At 43.8% G+C, this 22,411-nt stretch overlaps 2 protein-coding genes across 2 annotated transcripts; one reads left to right on the forward strand and one right to left on the reverse strand.

Moving 5' to 3' along the window:
• Positions 1 to 7,819: 7,819 nt before the first annotated feature.
• Positions 7,820 to 10,150, reverse strand: LOC105559381 (proton-coupled amino acid transporter 1-like). The gene is made up of 4 exons (XM_012007618.1): positions 9,607 to 10,150; positions 9,269 to 9,447; positions 8,747 to 8,931; positions 7,820 to 8,336 (listed from the first exon to the last, which is right to left on the reverse strand). Exons 1-4 carry the CDS (start codon positions 9,940 to 9,942, stop codon positions 8,041 to 8,043), a joined length of 996 nt encoding a protein of 331 aa, XP_011863008.1. The 5' UTR covers positions 9,943 to 10,150; the 3' UTR covers positions 7,820 to 8,040.
• A 10,384-nt stretch (positions 10,151 to 20,534) lies between these two features.
• LOC105559385 (delta-latroinsectotoxin-Lt1a-like) lies at positions 20,535 to 22,153 on the forward strand. The gene is made up of 2 exons (XM_012007621.1): positions 20,535 to 20,895; positions 21,510 to 22,153. The coding sequence occupies exons 1-2, from the start codon at positions 20,535 to 20,537 to the stop codon at positions 22,151 to 22,153; spliced, it is 1,005 nt and encodes a 334-aa protein (XP_011863011.1).
• Positions 22,154 to 22,411: the final 258 nt, after the last annotated feature.

A 22,411-nucleotide genomic window follows, 5' to 3' on the forward strand; every position in this document is an offset into this window, starting at 1 on the left:
CCAGGAGCAAAGAGCTTTCGGCACCGGATATCTAATCTTCGGAACCCGTTTCTCGCGATTGTTCGATCTTCCTGTTCCACGTGTTTCCCCTCCACGTATCCCTCCATGCGATTATCGCGGCACAAAAATTCACACGCAGTAAAAATATACGTAACGGATTATTAAGCTTCTATCTGCATAGATAATTGGACATCCAGACTTTTTTTCGATATTTGTTAGTATTATCTTCTGTATTTAATTAATGTTAGCGAATTAATGCAAACAAACGTTAGTCAAAGGAACATAATCCTGGAAAATAATAAATATGATATAACGCGTTAAACGCATGGTGCGTTTTAATTCGTTTTCACAAAGATCCTTTACTTCAAAAATAGAAAATTTTAATCCCGCTATATAAATAACTTGCAATATAATTTGTTTTAATATAAAAATGTTGCTTGTATTTGCAGAAATAAATATAAAAGCAGGAATTATTGGTTTTGTTTTCCACAAAATCGCTGCACTGTTTCAATTATTCGCAACAACTTTATCAGCTCTCTTATCATTAATCTCTTCAGGGATACCGGCACATGTAAGTATCCACGTCTAGTTTTACATTATGAGCTTTTAGAACAACGTGGCAAATAAACATTTACCACGGGATTATTTTACAAGAGGGAAAAAAGGAATCCTTTGTACGACGGCAGATATTATAATAGGCTTGTTTTGTTGTGCACTGGTAAACTAGTGCAATAAATTTGAGTATGACAAGTATATATTTTTATTCTAGCTTACTGCACTGGTTCATCAGTGCAGCAATAGAAAACGAGCCCAAAATTTTCGCCACTCGGTAAGTCTCGTAGTATTAAAACACTTTTTTTTACTTTACAAATTCATCAATTCTATATCAATTTAATCTTCCATCGCGGTTTACGTTGCTTTTTCACGATGCGTTCGTAACACGCGCAAACGTAGTCCGCGTATTCACTCCGTCAAGGTACTCCGCGGGGAAAAAGAGGGGGGAAAAAAAGAACATGGCTTACACGTAAACGCGTTGCCTTGTGTACATCGAAAATGCGTTTATGGTCTGGCAGCGGGCCGATAAGAAGCCCCATAAAACGAACGGCGTCCCATAAGTGTTCGCGGCGCAAACTTCGACGCCTCCTTCGGCACCGCCGGTCGTCCCGGTTGTATCTCGCATTTGTCACGTTTATCGACTTCGCGCCATGTACTCCGCACGGTTTCACCGTGACACAGTTCGACGCACGACGAACCCCGCCGCAGAATCGGAAGGGTGATACTTTCGAAGTGAGAAAGCTTTTTAACCTTTATCCAACAGCGACACCCGTTGCGACGATAACACCAGCCTCGTATCGACGTGAAGCTCTCGATAGAGTTTAGGTTTAAAAAGTAGATATATTTTCTTTTATTATAAGAAACGCAGTTAAACGAAGCAGGAACATAAAAATTTTTTTTCTCAAAATGATTACATTTCTAAATTAAAGCTGGAATCATTTCTCTCTCGGTATAGACCATATTTTTCCGGTGATGTAAGACGTCGCGCGTCTGCTGAATAGCACAAAATATAAATGCTTACTTTGCAAATAGAAAATATGCTAATCTATTCGAAAAGAAACACTCTTTATATATTCTTTAGCAGACTTTATTGTATCGTGGCTACATACGTACGACGTAACTAGATACTTTTATTAAGTAACTTTCCCAACCTTGCATTTTTCTTTCCGTGTTGGTGCCAACAAATGTTGAAGGATACCGTGAAAACACAAGGGCCACAACACAGTTTTGGATATGTAATAAAATATTTCGGAATTTTCATTGAATGCCTATGCAAGATGGGTGCACCGGTGCTCCCGCGGAAAATTCTCCCCGGACAGTTCACGCCCGGCAAATCTCGCGCGAAACCGAATTGCTAATTCGCTCCGTGTCTTCTTGATTACGATACAGGTCCAGGGAAGCGGAAGGAAATGAAGGAAGAAAAAAAAATGTCTTCCCGTCGCGCTCTCTCCGCGCCGTAGCCTGCCCACCTCCGCGCGGCGGGATGGATGGATGGATGGATGGATGGATGAATTCCATCGTTATCGAGTCGCACCCCCGTTTTACAAACGGAGCAGGCCTCACCCCGCCCGCAAAATCTCTCGGCCGAACGTGCATATTTCCATTTGACACGCCTCGGCGGGCGCCTGATTTTATTAAAAACCCCCGTAACCCGATTCCGCGCGCTCTCCCACGGGGAATGAAATGTTTCTTTCGTACTCGCTCCGTTTCCGCAAGATGAGCGCGATCATTTTTGATGCCTCGATGATGTACGCCAAACTACATGATTCTCCCCGGACAGTAATGAGCTACGGTCCTGAAGACCTTAACCAAACGTGTGTTATGTTGTTGAGAAACTTGAAGAACTGAACGTCTTCTTGGATGACATAATCCTACGAATTTTCTGATCTAATTAGGTTTGAAAATTGAAAGTTTGCGTTTTCTATATTTGCTATGTTTCAATTTAATGCAAACTTATCGTCGACATCAAGTTTCATGTGAGCTTAGGTGAGAAAAAAAAACTGTATCTTTTCAAATTCATTAATTCATTAAATTCTTATATTTAATAAAATCTTTGTAATTAAAAAAGTTGTCTCTTAGATGATTAAGAGCCAGTTTCACAAACGTCGGTTAACTGCTAACCGACGGCTAATTGATTCTCTGTCCCTCCTTAGATAATAAGATAGAAAAAGACAGGGAGTCGATCGCGAACTCTGATTTAACAGTTGACCGACGTTTGTGAAACCGGTCCTAAGACCCAGAAAATTTGAATCTTAAAGGAAACGATTTATTATCACAACGAAAGCTTTACTAATCGTTTGCTGGACGTGTAGTTTGTCACCGACGCGCTTGGCCCCTAAATTCAAAACTAAATTCTACATCTTGATACATAATTGATATTCTTGGCTGCCGAACATTTGGAATATATATCTAGCGAGGGCAAGACAGGGCAAGACGGAGCAAGAAGGGGAGGGGAGAAAGTCGGCACGGTAAACGAGGTCGAGTGTTGGCAGCGTATAATTTCGATGACAAGCAAAGGGGTGGTTATCTCTCGTTGCTTCTCACCCTCTTTGCCACGGACTGCGAGTGGTGAGCCACCCCCGCGTGATTGTATTAATTCAAGCCGTCCCCTCCGCCCCGGCCTCCCATTTACACCTCACTCTCCCTTCTGTTCTGCCACCCCCCTCGCAGCTCAGCCCCCCTCTCCACGGGCCCCGTGTTGACGTCACCCCTCCCGAGGCACAACTTCCGGGGACAAACGAAGCGTGTCGGCGTCGCGTATAATGAAGCGCGCTCGTTCGTTTCCTCGGCGTTTTCTTGTTACCCGTCCTCGTGTCCCACGCGAAGACGCCCGTGTCGGCGTCTAAGTCTAAATTCCGACGATCTTGGGATTCGCGAGGGTAGATAATCGATCACTATCGCGCTGAAGAGTTAAGAATTTTAAGAAGTTACGAAATGAAGAAAAACGCTTTCACAGCATATCGCTGCGGAGTCATGGGTAATTAGCACTGGTTGCAAATTGTACAGCGTGGAATCAATTATTATGTTGTGGGGGCAAATCAATTATTAAATTCCAGCAGTTTAGGTCTTAAAGTATAAAAGAAATGAAAACGGAGGCCGGTATTCGTAGTCAGATCTTATATACAAGACAGCCTCGATTTTATCTAAAGATGCTGTATGGAACATTTCATTGGCTATACAATATCTAGAGATGATCTGAAGACGGTCTTGAATACAAGATTTGACCACGAATACCGGCCGGAGTCTTTAAAAAACTTGCAATATTTGCGAAATCACCAATTGCGAATACCAATGCATTACGTTCGCCTGTCGCTGAACAAGGGTAGTCTAGCATCGGTAGCTGACAGATCGCGCGACGTCCATTGTCATCGGCGCAATATGCGTTATCTCGCCGGCGAGAGTGGATATCGTTCCGTTCAGGGGGAGGGAGTTACGGCCGGTGCACGTGCGGAGGGATGGTCGTCGGCGGCAAGTGTTCGAAAAGGCGGGAGTGGATGATCGTCGTTCGTGGAGGATCGAAGTGGCGGAGGCGGGGTGGGAAAGGGGTACCAAGCCGTTTAGCGATATTTCACGGGGTTCTCGTCGTAAGGGTTTCCAGCGGCGCACGGTATTACCGGAGGCAGTCTTGCAGACTCGAGATAAGGGAAGCCCGGTTCTCCGTTTCCGACGGCGAGAAGCGGCGGAGGCGGCTAAGGCGCTCGTTCCTCTTCTCCGTCTTAGCCTCGCAGCACGAGAGTGTGGAGGGAACCGGCGAAAGGAAAGTCGCGAGCAAACCCCTTCTGGTTGCTACGCGGTGTCCCTTTTCCACCCCCCTCGCCGCCGCTCTCCACCACCTCGCCACCGTAAACTCGGTTAATATCTGCTTATCCTGTCTTACCATCCGTCTCCTTCGATCGTTTCGCTTCCTACGCGGCTTCCTTCTACTCGTCGTATTAGTTCCTGCCAAGTATCGCGAACTTGCCCAACGTCGACGGCGCCGCGCGGAATATTCGCGGAATGTGGAGACGCACGTTTTCGAAGACGCGCAGGTACTGGGCTATGTATTTGTTATGCGTAATGACGAATGCATGCGAATACTAGAAATAATGTTTTATTATAAATATAAGTAAAAATAAATAAAATATTCTGAAGGTCTCATGTCAGTCGATATTAAAATTTCCCAAGACTATTTTGAGATTGTAAACTTTGATATCTCGGAATGTACCATTGTATATTCGAAATATACAATTTTGTACAATAAGCATCACGTTCTTAAATTACGGACAACAATATTGGTCGTTGAGATGTTGAAGAAAATATATAAGGCAATGTGAGCCAACACCCAGTTGAAAGTGGTGAAAAATGACGTATAATATTGGTATCGACCAATTTTTAATGTTAGAAATCACACAACGTCGCAATACAATTGTACGTTTCTCTACTACTAACACATTTATACATGTATAACATTATTATACATAACTTTTCACCACTTTCAACTGGGTGTTGGCTCACAATGCCTATATGTTTTCTTTTTAACAACGACCAACATTGCTATCCGTAATTTAAGTTATTTATATAGGAGCCTTATTCACATTTTTTTTTCTATTCATTATACGTTCTTTTCAAGAACTGACAACTAAAGAGGACGTTTTTGGGACTTTTACTGAACAAAATTCTCAGAGTGTTAAATTTTTCTTTACCTATCATTAGCTTGCAGAAAGAGCTTATTATACGTATATTGCAATGGACAGATTCTCGTACAACTATGTCACCTTTTTGCATGCGTTTTTTCACAGCAAGATAAAGTTTTAATATCAGTCTTTTAATATCAGAATATGTATGCTTCCAGCATCCTCCCTGATAATGAGGGGGTTAATAATTATCTGCTTTTGTAAAAAATATACTTTCCCCGCTAGCAAAACGGGGAAACTTGGAATGAGGCGCTCAACGGCTATTCCGCCTCTCTCGGTTTAGCAATTAGCGGCTGTTTAAGTGCACGTGCGCTCGTGCGGTCGGTTAATCTCTGCAATTCCGCGCGGGGACTTCGTTTCGTTCCAATTAGAAAGAAAAATCTCAGTAACAATCTCTCGGTTGGTCGGTCGTTACTTACTTATGAAAGGGACACGCACGTGTTCGTTCAATTTCGCCCCGGTACTTCCACTCTCGCGATTGCTTTTGCATGTTTCAACAGGTGTAACAATTCACGCAAATCTGTATGTTGCTAAATGACCGACGATATTTTATATTCTTTCACGGATCGATTCTTCCTGGAGAGAGAATGTCAAATGATTGTACTGGAAGCGAATTTTTAATGTTTGAAGCTTAGTATTATCTAATTCTCATGGAATAAAAATATTTATTATTCGGTGTATAGCTGTCACTTTCATTATTTATTAATTATTATCGAATCCAACGTATCTTGCAATTAGTATCCTACGTCGTCGCAATTTTAAAAGTTAATTTCTAATAAAAATGTCACACGGTATTTTTCTAATTTATTTTGCATATCGCACAAGTAAAAAGAAAGTCGATCTTGAATATTATTTTAAGCACGTGCATAATTTACGGTATAAGATAATCGATATTTGTACAATATATTTTTAAGCGTGTCGCAGGCTAACAAGTGCTAGAATAATTCTTTCAGATACTTACAATTTTCCCGGTGAATTTAGCATTCGCGGTCGGCGCTTTCGCGATTTCGTTCAATACCCCTGAGCGGCGCGGCATTCTTGGCGACTCATCGATATAATTATTAAACAGAACGTTTCTCCCGGGGACTGGCCGGCGAGGGAGACACGGCGAGGGAGGCGCGGCGACGGGTTCGGTGGAGTCCCATACCACACCCGGTGTATCCTCCGGTAATGAACGCAGCCACCTTGAACTGGCAAACGGATGAGCGGCCAGGCATAGGGAGTCTGTAAGGGCGAATCTGAGAGAGAAAGAGAGGACGGCCCCCGAAGAGCGACGGGGGACACGGTGGGTTAGGACGTGGGGGAGAGTGGCGGCGGGGAAGCGGTGGCCACTAAAAGGGGTTGTGTCCTCTATGTGATGAAAGCACCCTTCCGTGTCCCGCTGAGGCTCTCTCTTCGCGCCGTCGCCGCCGCCGTCGCCGCCGCCACCACCGTCGCCGCCTCTGCTTTGGTTCCTTTTCCTCTAGAGCTAGAGGGAGAGAGAGAGTGCCCTTGTCCTCCTTTCCTCTCTCTCTTTCTCTCTTTCGCCGTTTGCGCAACGTCGTCCCCCTGGCCTTCGCGTGCACCCACACGGCCGTAGATTCGCCGTGTCGATACGCGTCTGCCAGTTTCCACGTGTCTCTACCTCTTTCTTCCTCTCTCTTTCTCTCTCTCTGTCATCATCCGCCCCACGTGTGTGTGCGTGATAAGCCCAGCAGCAGCAGCAGCAGCAGCAGCAGCCATTGACGCCTCGGTGATCTGACGCGATTATACGTCGCGCGCTTCTCTCGCCGTATTCCCTCTTTTCTCTCTCCTTTTTTCTGGCTCTTTTCGCTTTTTGTCCCTCACGAGCTTCACGCCTTTTTCGCGGTTTTTCCAGCCGCCTCGCCGCCGCCGTCGCAGTCGCCGTCGCCACCGCCGCCACCGCCGCCACCGCAGCTGCCGTGATTAGGCTGAATCGCGCGTAAACGGTGGCGGCTTTAGAGCCGCACTCGAAGACAAAAATGGAAAACGCTACGAGGCGTGCCGACGGTATTTTTACCGGGCTGCGGACTACGAACAGAGACTAGATTAAGATAACACCGCGTCCTCGCTCCGGCTTCAATCCCTGAAAAGAATAAAAAAGTTTGTCATCTCGCCGTTCTTTGTATTGACACAAATGCGAATATATTCCGACCGTATTCATGGTCAAGATTCCAGACGAGCTTGAAAGCGTTACTCGACAAACGGAAGAGATGCAGTAATTCTAGACGCCGAAGATTTTATAATTACTCATCAAATTATGACATGTAATACTTCATTTCTTGTTACAGTTGAGACAAGTAAACGCAGAAGAAAAAGAAATTCGCCTTAGATTATTTTTCGACACATTTTCACTTGATTTGGAAAAACGTTTAAAATATTAAAACGATTGTAAATACGCCTTTGATTGCGAATACTGTTCTAATTATAAGCTCTTACAAGTTATTAATATTCTCGCTTACTCTCTTTATGGCAGTCACCATTTAAACAACTGTTTGAACTTGTCAGAGGATAACTCTCGATGACAGTATTTCATTTAAGCGGCGTACATTCTGTTCCTATTTAGGTATTACATTTATTGTCCCTATTCGTAATCTAAATTTTAACATTGTTAAGTTTTTGTAACACCAAGTATCATTTTTGGCCCTAGCCTCACTGAGGATGACCCGAAAATGGGTCGACGCGTTTGGATATTAATTAATAAAGCGATTAAAAAAAGTTCCACATTGGATAATTTCTACGGTTGGCTCGCACTGGCCCTTTCTCTCTACCTTACTGTCGGTCTTATTGAGAGCCGTCACTACGATTTGGATTAATATTCCCGCATTTTAATTTCTTTAATATTATTATCGTTTAATAATCCGTACCCATATTGGAAGTATCTCACGATTAAGATGAGATTAGTCGCTACGGCACACACGGCTGCGATAAAGGCGATGGAAAACATGAAGACGCCCATAATCAGTCTCCATTTGAACTTTCCGAAATTCTCGTGATGTACGAGGATGTACAAGGTAACCGGGATCAACGTGGCCAACGTAGATATGCATACAGCGCCGACCAGACCGGTAAAGAGATCGAGCTTCGGGATCACCGCTGCCAGAATGCCTGCAAAATACAGGGTTCCCGCTTCATCTCGGAAAATTTCCGTTCGCCGGCTAACGATACGCCTATCGATTAGCGTAATTAGAGCAAATTAAAGCAAATAACGCAGCCAGCAACGTTGTAGTAACTCTGGAGCGATCCGGTCTAAACGGGACTTCGACAAAATTGAGCATCTACATCGAATTCCGCGAAAGTGGATTCCTGAACTTTAGTAATATCTGGGTCCAAAGCGGACTGTAATCGGAAGGATTGATCGATTCCACCAAGTTGGTCGCCCCGGGATAAAGGGAGGGAGACGGGATTCAATCCGCCGCGGTCCATCGAGCTTGGCCGAGTTTACCTTGAAGGTAACGAGAGAGAGAGAGAGAGCGGAACAATGCGCGAAAGAGGTTTAAAGAGAAATTTTCGTTTACATGTAACGATGGTGATGCCGGAGCGGATTATCAGGTCCCAGAGAAACGGTGTTCCTTTACAGGTGCCGCGTTCGATGGCAGGTTCGGCGTAGCTGTCCTTGAGAATCCTGATGGGCATGTAACATTGCAATCCGTACGTGAAGTATATCGCCAGCGCCTGCATTATCAGTGCCGCTATCGTTGGTCTAAATGGCAGATGAAACTTGAGACGCGTATTAGTACAAGAAGTATTTCAAGAGTAAAGGCCTGTGTCCACGATGCTAGAACCTAGTCCAAGTTCTCGGAACTAGAACTTGGACTAGGTTCTAGCATCGTGGACACGGACCTTAAGCAAATATTACGGATCTTTCTTCCTCGACGTTTGTATGTTTTCTAATTTCTATGCTTTAGCCACAAAAATTCTGTCAAAGTCTACGTAAACGGCACTCTGTTCAAGTTAAGGTATCGTGTGATGGAAATATGAGATAAAGATTGGGTATTTGCTAGTACAATTTTGTAGTATAGCAATTGATGGAATATTACCCGTCGTGCGTCTCGTGATTACGGATAAAATTGCCAAGCGCATCGGGTCCCCACTTCAAGTAACCAATAGTCCCGACGAAGATGTGTATCAAGACCAAAAATGCCATGCCCCAGTTCAGTATTCCGCACAGTTTGACGTAATTCCAGGGTTTTTTCATACTGTGCTCTATTGCTAACACCTGAAAGATGCAGCCGACGTAATTCAACGCGTCATTGTCGAGTGCATGTCATTACTGAGAACAAAACCGTGTGGATTTATGATTAAATAGAATTCAAATAAATCAGTTACAGAAAGTGGGGACAAATTTGATTTTTTCTTTTACAGATCGAATACCCACCACTCCCGGCGAACACATACTGAAGAAGACCATCCCGATAAACTTGGGATACATGTCTACGTTCGGCCCGATCGTGAGCCACTTATCGCCGATTCCGTCTTTCAAGGCGTACACGATTCCAATGAGCGCAGCGGCAAAGATCAAAAAGTTGCCGACGATGGAAATCGGCGCGATGTCCGCCAGATTCTTCGCCGTGTTCATTACAAAAAGAAGTGGAAATATCATGAGCGCGTAGTAGCTCTGACCGATGATCTTGTCGCTGTCTATGCACTCTTGGATCGTGCCGGAAATGAACACGACGTAAACCGAACCGATCCCGATGTAACACGCTAACATCGTCACGTCGACAATGAGTCTATAAACAAATGGAAGCTTAAACCGCTCTGCCTCGCTCTAATACACTTCTAATTAGCGTATTGTATTCATCTCACAGTGGTAAAATACCGTAAAATACTATAGTGTATTTCCATGACAATAATTATGTGTCTACGATCGTCGTGTTTTAGTGTCGCATTGGTATCGTACAATACGCATTTTGTCGCGCTATGAAGGTACCCAGCGTGAAATAACGCGATTACTGAAATTACGAACGTTGCAGCGCGCGCAGAGAGCCACGGTCTTCGCACATCCGTGGTTAAAGTGGCGACTACCACCTCGTCATATACCAGGATGGGTTTTCTCAGACGAATGCACATGATATGATGAATTCTAACGAGTAACTGAAGGGATCCGGTTATCAGCAGTCCCATAAACACTGTACCGACAATCCCGATGAAGAGCCCGACGCAAGCGAACGCGTTTGGCATGGCGAAGAGACCCGTTCCGGCCGCGCTTTTTATCAAGTTTGCGAGAGAGCCAAAGTCTCTGGAAAAGAAGAAAAGAATCCCGTAAATAATACGAGTGGATGCGAAATAATAGCTAGAGCGACGGAAGGATTAAGGAGGAAGGGATGTAATTGCAAAATTGTAGAGTGAAAACTATTCTATTCTTATTCCTTTTTGTTTTCTATTTGTTTGCATTTCTTTGTCCCGGCAGATCGATATATTCGAATAATCTTTTTATTTCTTTTCTCGTACGATTGATTACATTTAGATTGATTACTTTTTTCCTAAATAAATTCCCCCTGAGTTGAAATGCGATTTGAAGACGTCAAATCCTTTTGGCCTCACAAGTTTTGTTATATTAATTTTATAAAACTGGGTGATCAAACCATCGTCATTTCTTTCCCAAGAGAAATAGACTGAGAAAAAAATTATGAAGATCAGTACTTCTCTCGAGAAAAAGGTACGTACATAAAGATCAAGTGATTTTACAGGAGAGCACTTTGAAAGTTTTAAGGCTATTTGGCGCCACAACTTCAAGTCCCTTGCATTGATTTATCCTCTTTTTCTTTGTGTATTTCAAATCGTGTCTACAAGTAGAGGCCAGGTGACAAATAGAATAAAAATTTGAAACTTTTTAAATTGTTTCTTGATTATTAGCTTCAACTCACGAGCGAACTTTATGAAACCTTATTTTTTAAACACTTAAAAACCGACAATATATTAAAACCCATTTTATATAACTTAAAATGTAAACAATCTATTTTTAACAAACTTTTAATATTTTCTCTCTTTTAGGAAAAACGACTTGACGATTAAACTTTAGTCAACGAATTATTTAGGTTAACGTGTTCGATGTTAATGATGCTCAAAAGATGCATAAAACTCGCGGAAAGTAATATTCGTAATTCTATAAATATAATTAATATTGAAATACTAGTCTGAAGTGGCAAACGCACGAGAATTTTATATAATTTAATTACATTATGTAGTATTTTAAGATGTAGATCTAATGGTGAAAATTTCATTTTGGTATTATCGGAGTGACAAGCGAATTAGATCTGGTATGTGTTAATGAATAACAAAATTAAACGAATAGTTTGAGAAGGACGAACGTACGACACTGGTTTGTAAGTGACACGATCCACGTGAGGGCTATAGACTTCTTGAGTCGTAGACTCGCTCGGTCGTTCCTCAGCCTCTTGTTCACCCCTAAGTTATAGAAACGTCATAACGAAAGTATGTATGTACAATCCAGTTAATGAACATTCTAATTGCATCTACATAGAAATTTTCTAGCCGTAATTAATTGCAAGTCATCTGATCGTATTCTATCTATTATTTTAAACAGGGATGACACTGCGAGTCAATCGCGCGAATCGAGTCAATAACGAACCGGCTATTCCCCAGATGTTACAAGATCCACCCTGGCTCGTTAATTCGAGTCGGACCGATAGAGCTGTAAGGCGCTTTAGAAATATCTTGGAAGATCTACTTACATCTCTCTCTCGATCTGTCAGTCCGCACGAAAATAGGCTGTGGAAACGCGATCGCTCTCAATACAAGCCCGCGCGCCAATTCGTCACGATCGAATCGCTGACGCGGCCGGAGAAAGGATCTCTCCCTCTCGTCGCGATCTTCCGCAGCACGTCGACTCGTGACAGCCGTCGGCTCTCACGGCTGATTACGGCCGATTAGCCGACATTAGCATGGATTTCTCGCGCAACTAATTTTCACGGGGAGGAGGCGCGAGCCGGGGACGGATGTGCCCGGCCGCGGTCGGCGCCGGGTATTGTGATCCTCCCGCTCGGCTGGACCGAGCTGACCGACTTAGCGCGCGCGAACGCGAGAGCTCAGTTACGGAGCTTCCCCGTGAGGGATTTAACGCCCCGCGGATCCTCACGGATTGGATAAAGGGGATCATGGACGACGTCCGCCGCTCGTGGGCTTTAACCGTGGATCCTCGCGGTTAAGGCCAACGACAAACCGCTTTCTTCTCCACGTCTCGCCCCTCGGAGACGAAACTTTCTTGTGTCAGCAGCGCGGATCCGGTGGAGTCTCTCCCTCAGATATTTCTTTCGTCGATGTCTTCGGGTCGATCTCGCTGTAGGGATGTGCATAGAACGAGATCCGTCGGGCGAGTTAACGCGCAGATTGCCCGTGAAAAGCTGATGCGCGACTTGTGACTCACTTGGACCCCTTTTGTGCGTGCATTTTATTTCGCGCTTCTTGCAACGCGAGAACGTTGCGGAAATTTTCATTTTGCTTCGCTCATTTTATTTATTTCAGAATGAATTTTATATGTCGATGTCACCTAAAGTAAATCTGAACCTATTTGTATAAGATTATTGAGGAATATCATATAATAATGTGACCTAACTGCTAAATCAAAATGTTTTTCTCTCGTTGCATCTCTATTTTTTAAACCTTTACATTCTATTGAAAAATTCCCCCTTTTGGAGCTTGACGCGCCCTTGGTATTCTTCATAATGAAGTGAACGGCGAAATAATCACCGTGAATACGTCTCTTAATGACGATCCCGTGTGACATTTGTTTTACTTACACCTGGATATTAGGCTTGTTCCTGTTGCTACACTGGTGAACTAGTGCAATAAATTAGAGTAAGACAAGTGTATTTTTTCTCATTCTAGCTTACTGCACTAGTTCACCAGTGCGGGAACAGAAAACAAGTATATTGAGAGTCTGACGAGAATCTCGTTTTCTTATTTAAACAATTCACCTCCTACCGCATAAAGGAAATTAGATCGGAGTCGTTTGAAATTAGAAAGGAGCGGTTCCCGAGGAGGCCAATGGATCTCCGTGGTGCGTTGACGAGGCGGGCACCGGGCGGAGTGCAGCGGAGGGACGCCGTCGAAGGTAAAAACGTGAAAAGGGACGATAATATCGGGGACGCCCCGCGGTTCTCGACTGTGACTAAATCCGCGGTGCCCATGCAGTGTTTACACTCGAGATGATGCCTCCTAATGCTAATACGTCGCCCGGGCGCGACGCAATACGCGGCGTAGCCCCCGGGTCTCCCGGTTTCTTAATGCTCAATCGCAATCCAATGAAAAGTGTATGAATGGCAAGCGATTATCAAGTCGAGCGGGCGCCCTCAATGTGTCCGTCGAGGCGTCCGCGGTAACCCCGCTGCGTTAACCGACGCCGTAGCCGAGCCAAATGGTACGAATCGGCGGCCCTCTTCTGTCTCCCTCCCGCGAACACTCCCTTACTCTTTTCCCTCGTCGCGTCCCGGTTCTTCTCCTTTTTTTTTCATTCTTTCGTCCTCTCTTCTCTCCGCTCGATGGACCGGTTAGCGACCCCGTAAACTCCCCGTGGAACAAATTTGGAAACGCGGCGCAGCACGTGGCTGGGCGCACTCGTTGTTATTAATCGAGTCAAAGAGCAACTGCCGCGGTAATTAACCGCGATAATGTTACATTAAACGGTGGCGGTTAATAGCAGAAGAAGCTCGACGGAGACAACGGCAGATAAATGCCTCGACATCCCCTTGGACCCTCCAACGTCTAACGTACGTTAAATAGAGCGACGGGAAGCAATTGTAATGATAAACGTGGCAACGCGATATTCCCCAATGATAAAATTAATCGATTCAAAGTATAACAATATGATACTTTGTGGCTATTTCGTGGAACGAACTATGGAAATCGCGTCGAACGGTATCGCGTTATATTTCGCTAATTATAATTGCGCGATTATAATTGCCGTTCGATAGTGGACCGTTGCCGGAGGGGGCGGGAGTCTCTCCCTTGTATCGGTAATTAGCCGCCGATGGTTTTCCATGAAATATCGATAATCGTGCGTACCACTAACGAGCGCGATTTCCAATGCGGCGAGGGAGGCATCGGCGGAGGAGGAGGCAACAATTGGACAGATCTAACGTGTCTGACGCGCGCTTTTTCCGCATCGTTGCCGGCGCGGCCGGCGAGCGCGGTGCGCAAAAGCCTTTTTGCCGGCGTACGCCGAAAATGTGACGTTATTTATCGGGGAAACGTTCGATTCGATTCGATTCGGCTCCGAGTGAAAACGGGCGCGGAACAAACGGCGGGACGGCTCGCGGGCTCGTTGCGCGCTCGAAAAATCATTCGAGGATCTTGCCGCTGACGTTTTTGTGCGTTTCGCCCGAGCCCCGCGGGGACGACGTGTGCGCGCATCGGCCGCAGAAGAGAGGAGCGCAACCTGGGCGCTACTGCCCGCCGCAGCCGCCGTTCCACCGACCGATTTTGTTTGCCGACACGCTCGCCCGCGCCCCGCGCGCTGAAGGATCGTTTTTCGGAGTCACTGATTCGCGTCGTATCCGGGGCTCCGAGAGCCCCGGAACCCGGCCACCTCCCGCGGGGGGTGCCTCGAGATTCTGCACGTGCCGCGGTGAGATATCCGCCCGATCGAAAGTGCACCGCTGACCGACGCTGACGTTCCCCGACGGGATGTTTGCGATCGAGCTATTAGCTATTAGACATCTAGAAGCGACGTCGGTCATTTCGACTTAAGGGGGGACTTCAAATTAAAAATTTTCATTAAATAAATAACTATAAATAACTGCTGTGTGCAACGTTAAACAAAGTGATGGAAAAAGAAAGGTGGTCCATGGTTCCCATGATTCCGGCTGTTCTGCTTATTTGAAACAACAAACTAAAGAGATTCTTACTTAGTAGGATTTTGGAGGATTTCAAGATGAATCGTGCATTGTTGTATTATGTGTCACATTTTATTTTAAATACGTTTTGTATTTAAAAATATATTCTTAGTTAATATTAAGCCAGTATCACAATATATCTAGACGATTTTTCTTGTTACCTGCATTTTTATGAGATGTAACTGCTGGTATTTATGGTAATCTTTATACATGCTTCAGCAGCTGAATCGGTTATCAAGACATCCACTCCGAATAGTAGAAAGGTCCAAGTTCGAATTCTGGCAGAAGCAATAATTTTCGTAATAAATCCTTCACTTCATTTCTGATGCTTATTTAGCATTGTTATTAAATTAATCATCAATTTATTGAGGTATACTATTCTGACTTCGGCTTCAGACTGTGGTTTCAAGACCGAAAGTTATCCGCGCGCAGTTTGCTGTATTGAAAAAATACGCAGAAATACCATCAGGCGCTGAAGATCCAGCCAAGAGGCTCCTGTTATTTATAAGATCAAGTTCACTTATTACTGTTTTTTATCATCTTTCTCAGTAGCGCATATCCCTTATCTGGGATATTGACTGGAAAACGAAAGATCATTTATCTGATTTACTATATTTATGATTCTTTCATTTATCTTCTAAACTTGGGCCAAGTTCTAGCATCGTGGACACAGGTTTACATATTCATTTCAACTGACGAAATCAGTTGGCCAAAGTTTAACAAATTAAGCCCTTCTGTCGTCCTCGCTTTACTTTTGAGCTCATTAGCTCGAACATGGTCACTCGGGATAAAAGAAATGGGTATCGCCGAGACGCGCGCGAAACAAGACCGGCGGCAGCGTCTAACGCATGCGAGAGGGTTGCGCAGATCGCGTCAGATGTATGTACCGGCCGATCCTCCCGTTGAGCGCGTTTCAGAGTCGGACCGATCGGGGACAACCCATCGGGCTCACATTCCGGAATAATTTAATGACTGCACACTCAGACTCCGGCATTGCTCCGGCGTTGCCTGTCGCCGCGGGCCGGTGCTGGTTTAAACGCTTCACAATTAAACGCGAAATCTCGGGGCATCGACGAGCGCCGGAATAACTGCCGGGGTAGTTCTAGCAACGGTCTCGCCGTCAAACACTCTTTAATGTAATCAGATGAATTAAAAAGGGGCTATGAGCCGCGACAAGGTTTTAGTGTCAAAAATAATAGAGGAAAGTCCTCTATTATGAGGTGGGCTTCTAATATAAAATTTTTTCGCCGTTTTGTAGTACTTTTAAAGCCATTTAATTAAAAAAAAAAGGAAACTTTCTATCTCTTACAGTTTCGGAGATATTCGCATCGAAAGAGAAAAACCGATTTTTTTTACAGGGATGTTTCACCCCCTAAAAGTGAGTATGGGCACATATAAAAAAATACGTATCTCTTATTTTTAGCTGGAAAACAACATATTCGAAGCTCATCCAAATCGTAGGGGGACACTTTGTAACGGTCCCTTGTAAATATAATTACTGGTAAAATGTGTGGTAAAATATCAAAGAACTCTCAAAACATTCTTTGAAATGCAATGTCTCACAATTGCATTTCAGGAGAAACTTTAAGAAAAAAATCATCTCCGTGTACCACATTCAAATCGCTCTTTACTTTCATTCGATTAAATTATTATTTCGTAAAATAAACCTATAACTGAATATTCCCAAGATTGAGCACACCTCGATACGTACAGAATAATTCGTTTCTTCGGAGAACCGCTGCGAGGGACGAAATTTTTAGAAAATTACGACAGCTCGCTTTGCATTTCTCAAACGCAAGTTCCCGAATTGGATATCGGGATATCAGTCGTGTTTTCGTTCTTGCTGCACAGATCCCGAGCATTTATCTCGCGTTAACGGCGCCCGATAAACGCGCGGCGCGTTCTCGCGCGGCGATGACGCGCGCTTTTCGGGCGCGCGAAGCGCGTTTTAGGAGTACGCGTGATTTTAAACGGCGATGTGCACGCGTGTGTGGACGAACGAAAAAAAAAACCCCGGAAAATGCAAAGGGAGCGGAAGGTGGCACCGTGCGCGCAACGGCATGAGGGGGGAGAAAGGGGGGGGGGCGGAGGGGCCCGTCGGGTGGCGTTGGAACCACAAGAGTGTGAAAATGTTTTGCAATTTCGAAATCAGGCGTGCCTGCTGGTTTACGCCAAAGCGCGTTACCGGAAACCGCCAACCGGCGGGCTGCGGACAGCACCGGCATCCGCCGCAAAAGCGGATTGCGGTTCCGTCGGGTAACACGCATTAAAAACGCCCGACGCACACGCACGAGCTCGAACGCGATGCGATCCTCTCTCGCCCGTTTTTCTCGCTGTCTCTTTTCATCTCGCAACAGAATAAATCTGTCCGTTGTTCTCCCTCTCTCTCTCTCTCTCTCTCTCTTTCCCTCCCTCCCTCTCTTTCCACCCCGTCCCTCTCTGTCTCTCGTCCGGACTGTTCTAAACGTCGATCCGGTCGCCTGTGCTCGCGCACGATCTGCTGGAAAAAAAACAATACGGATTAACGCTCTCGCGTAATCACGTTGTGGAAAACGCTCGGTTTCGCGTTAAAGTTGGCGTTCTCGATCGCACGTCACGATGCTAGAGCGCGCGTTAGGGCGCGACTGTAAAAATTAGTACATTGTAAATGTTTGAATTATAAATATTAAAACGAAGAAAATTAAATACTTTACGCGTATGACATGTCAATTTAAAAAATGTTTGAAATTTCAAACACTTATTATTTAAAGTATAGTATCACAATAGCGTGATCCGAATTTGAGGACGTACAACTTGATACGTTTAAAAAATATTTCTCAAAGTTTCTTACCTTCTCATTCAACATTGACAAACTTTCGACGCCTCTTTTAGGTCTAGACAAAATTATTAAATATTCTTATCTCGGGGTCAAATGAATTCTATCGCAATCGTTCACTGTACTCGAAGGTGAAACAGACGAATACTTATACTGTTCGTCTATCTTACCGGCCCGAAATCTGCTTGTCACTATGTCTTATGTGTACGGTAGACAACACGTGAATGTCAACTTGACCTGTCGGAGATGAGATCGCGGTCCACGTTAAGGTGATATCTATTTCGATTCAACTCGCTCGACTCTCAACACCTTGCTCCGCGTTTTTCGTCCCGAAAGGATGCGCCTGTTTACAGAGTTGCGGTAATGAACGGCAGGCAAAAGTGCCGTTTCGTTTAATATTTCCGTGGCAAGGGGTCGGTAAGAATAGCCGGGTGGGGCTCTTTTCTTGCTGGGCATACACGAACGCAAAGATACTCGCGAAGCGAACCGTAACGAAGGTCTCGAAAGAGTTGTCGGCGAGTTCAAAGTATCATCCCTCCGCGCGAGATCGTCGTCAAAGGGACGACGCGCGTGTCTGCTCCCCCGTTTGCGATTTTCACTTGGCTGCCCGTCGCCGCCGTCTCGTACATATTTTCGTACATAGTTTTCACCCTTCGAGACTAGTTAATAATATGTATATTCACAGTTTTTCTACCGATCGCGACCGTTTCACGGGTTTCACGCGGTGCCAGGCTATGGTACGGTGAGGCTGGTATTCATAGTCAGATCTTATACGTAAGATCGAATAGGTGACTGAAAGTTAATTAAAATGACTTCTGGCGACTATAAGAATATTCTTACTATACGCTTCCTATATCGGACAAACCAAGCGACACCCCAAAACTCGCATAAACGAGCATCTGAAAGACATCAAAAAGATAGAATCAAATCACTCAGTAGTCAGCAAACACCGCACCACCCACGATCATGACTTCCATTGGTCATCTCCAAAAATCCTTAAATAATACAACTATGCAATACGGCGGATTGCTAAGTACTTCCTGACACGTCAGTAATTTCGACTACGGATATAGAATCTCTTATAAAGTGATATTATTTACACATTTGGTGCTTTCCACGAAAGAAATACACGGAGAAGAGAGATTGCCGAAATGTTTTACATTAAAAAAACTGACGAAACCATAAATTTACAAAATGACACAGAAAACTTAAACTCAATATATAACCACATTATCTAGCTCCCGCTCATCGTCATTTGGAGGATCCGCAGCAACATCACCAGGAAAACGACGAGGATGTGGATCGAGGGGTGAGCAGCATCGCCGTGGCCATGAGGGGTGCACGGAATGATTATTTAGGCGTACTCTTTTCGAATCTCAATGCGTCGAGCACTACGTCCAGCAATGGTGGCAGCAATCATCATCACCATCTCTCTAACATTATCTCTCTAACATAACGTATTGTTTTTCACCCTTGACTTTCCCCTACTTTTTCGACTTCCCTTTTCCCCCGATCTAATGTACCTCAAAAATATCGTAGTCATGTTCAGAACCTTGTTGAGTCTGGTAAGATGGCGCAGCTCAACTTTTCACTGGCAGATATGCTCGCGTGCGCCGGGTGAGTCCTTTGACGTCATTACGTATAGATGTAACATAAAATAAAAATCACCACCGCAAAGGTGGAATATCTCTCCAATAAGATATTTTCGATTCAGTAAGAAGCAAAATATTATTCGTTACTCTCAATTTAAAATCGCGATGACGATAACTGTTTGTATACATTTAATTCGATCCAGTTACGACATGATGAATTTATTGAGACTTTAATTTATTATATTCCTTAACGGCGGAGGAAAAGAGAAAGATTATGAAAGGGAAAAATAGATTGAAAGGTAGCAAGATATTTATAGAAAACGATCTGTCGTGGGAAGAAAGAAAAGCGCAGGAAAAGATATATGAATAGGCAAAGGGTAAGAGAAAGAAAGGCAAAGAAGTTAAGATAGGACTGGGAAAAACTTCTCCGTAGTAAGAGTCTGGATAGAAATGTCCTTCGTTTTATTGGTTTCAACGAAATATGGTAGAACCAATAAGGTGCCTCGAATCTGTACTCTGAACGCGGTATTATTATTATTTCTTCTATATGGCTACCTTTGGACTGTTCGTTATCGCTGCATTGCTGCACTAGTGCAATTAAGGGCCTGAGCAGAATGGCTGTCTTTATGTATATTCACAGTTTTTCTACCGATCGCGACTGTTTCACGCGGTGCCAGGCTATGGTACGGTGAGGCTGGTATTCATAGCGTGAGATCGAATAGGTGACTGAAAGTTAATTAAAATGACTTCTGGCGACTATAAGAATATTCTTACTAGTCAAAAAAATTGTCGAAAAAGACTTAGTTTCAGAAAATTCTGGATGGACAGAATGGGCAAACTCTATTTTCGAGTCGGCAGAAACTATAGCAGCGAAGGCTACATCAGGTTCTGTAACTAATGCATTTTACAATCCAAAATTTCATCCATTTTACAATTACAATCCATTTTACAAATCGCAAAAAAATTAAAAAATTTGATTTCTTATTTGCCACTGTGGACAGCTGTTATGCATCCTCATTTTTGCTGCGATAAAGAAGTAGCCATGTCCTCAACTGTCGAAGCAGCATTCGCGGATCTGAACCATAGAACATTCAAAGGCGAGTTGCCAATGCAATCAGAGAAAGATAAAAAGCAAAAAAGGAAATTAATTTACCTCAATGACTGCCCAGATTGGGATCACATGCCAACTCTGCACAGAATTATAATACCCTTATTAAAAACCGGTAGTTTACTCAAAGGCTCTCGTTGCGGCGATTACTTTATTGTAGTTCGCGAGACTTGCGCCTTCGATTCAATTACTCAAATAGTAACAAACGCAATAGCCACAAATCCCACTTATGCCGACATTGTTACAACTGAACATAACAATTTTTGCAATTCTATTCGAGATCTTCAAGCATATGGTTGCTGCTCGAAAACATAGAAAAAAAACAGCCAACAAATTATACTCGAAGTGACGAGAGACTCACTGCGATGATACGAGATGTATCCGAATACAAGCATCGTTTAAAGAAGCAATTATCGTCCGTAATTATCGCAAAGAATATCGTGATAAATACTGGCCCAGCTTGAGAATGGGTCCTAATATAGTGGAGCAAGCTAACAGATTATCTTGAATAAGATTATCAGATAATGAAAATATAATGATGGAGTTGAAGAAGCTGAGGCACGAAATGATGATGCTGAGATCGAAGATTGTGGCGCTAGCTATGAATAAGACTTCAAAGCACCCAAATGATGAATGAACTTATTACATAAATAATTGTATTATTTTAAAACATACCACACTGTCTAATCACATTAAAATATTTTCATGTTCTATAGAACATGTTAGAAATAGTTACTATCAAGAACGGACGAATATCCTTAAAAATATATCAATATTTGAAATAAAACCTTACAGAAGGAATGTTATGCAAAGCAATATATCGTTTAATATTTTATATTTGTAATAATGTTTCCTCCAAATAATCGAATTAGTATCAATATATCATAGATTTCAATGTTCTGTTTGTAGATACTGAAATGGATCTTGAAAAGAATTCAGAGCAGGATCGTTTATTGAACGTCTATGACTTATCCCCAGCTAACAAAGGAGCTTCTTACAAATTACTGCTGAAATCCATGCTATCCAACGATATTCGCACTTTCAAAAACACTCTGGACAACAGACAACAACCAAATGTCTTGCATGTCAACTATGTCTATCCTAACGATTCCGAAGAAACGTTACTCGATATAGCTAGTAAATCTGGTTCCACGGAGTTTGTAAAACTTTTACTGCACGAAGGGGCAAACCCGAACAGGATACCCGAAATGTACAATGACGCTCCTATTCACTTTGCTACCGAAGGCGGACACGTGGCCACATTGGAAGTTTTGCTAGCGGAACCAACGATAAATCCAAATCTCGAAGCGGGACGGCAAACTGCCTTGCACATCGCGGTAAAAAAGAATGACCTGACCTGCGCCGATCGGCTGCTGAATGCAGGTGCCAGCGCAAGTATTCCGAATAACACGGGCCTGACGGCCCTCCACTTGGCGGCGATGAAGGGCCAGTGCAACATGGTGAAACTGATACTAGGAAACAGCCAACAGTGTCCAGACATCGACACCTACAAAGATTACAACGACCAGACGACGCGAGAGGTGATTCAGTAGATGCTGCCGGATGTGTCGTTGCCACCCAAATGTGAAAATCGCGAGGTAAACGTGCACGATCTTAAGTACTATTTGCTCGCCAACGACGAGAAGAACTTCCTGAATAGTATGGAACTTGTCGAGACAAAGGTGCTTCACAACGAAGCCGAAGAACTCCTGGAGATGGCTCAAAAAAGAATGCAATAAGATCAAAAATAGAGAACAATTTGTACAATATTTCGTCACTTGAAATCTAAACATTTCGACAAATTGAATTCT

The sequence above is a fragment of the Vollenhovia emeryi genome, unplaced genomic scaffold, assembly GCF_000949405.1.
Source record: "Vollenhovia emeryi isolate VEMERY1.0 unplaced genomic scaffold, V.emery_V1.0 DF939277.1, whole genome shotgun sequence".
NCBI classification, from domain to species: domain Eukaryota; kingdom Metazoa; phylum Arthropoda; class Insecta; order Hymenoptera; family Formicidae; genus Vollenhovia; species Vollenhovia emeryi.

Coding starts and splice junctions, on each gene's coding strand:
- LOC105559381 (XM_012007618.1), bottom strand. CDS start 9,942: ATGTTAGCGTGTTACATCGGGATCGGTTCGGTTTACGTCGTGTTCATT. Junction 9,448..9,606: donor GTATGTGTTCGCCGGGAGTG/GTGGGTATTCGA, acceptor TGCATCTTTCAG/GTGTTAGCAATAGAGCACAG. Junction 8,932..9,268: donor AATCACGAGACGCACGACGG/GTAATATTCCAT, acceptor TCTGCCATTTAG/ACCAACGATAGCGGCACTGA.
- LOC105559385 (XM_012007621.1), top strand. CDS start 20,535: ATGTCCTCAACTGTCGAAGCAGCATTCGCGGATCTGAACCATAGAACA. Junction 20,896..21,509: donor TCGAGATCTTCAAGCATATG/GTTGCTGCTCGA, acceptor TTCTGTTTGTAG/ATACTGAAATGGATCTTGAA.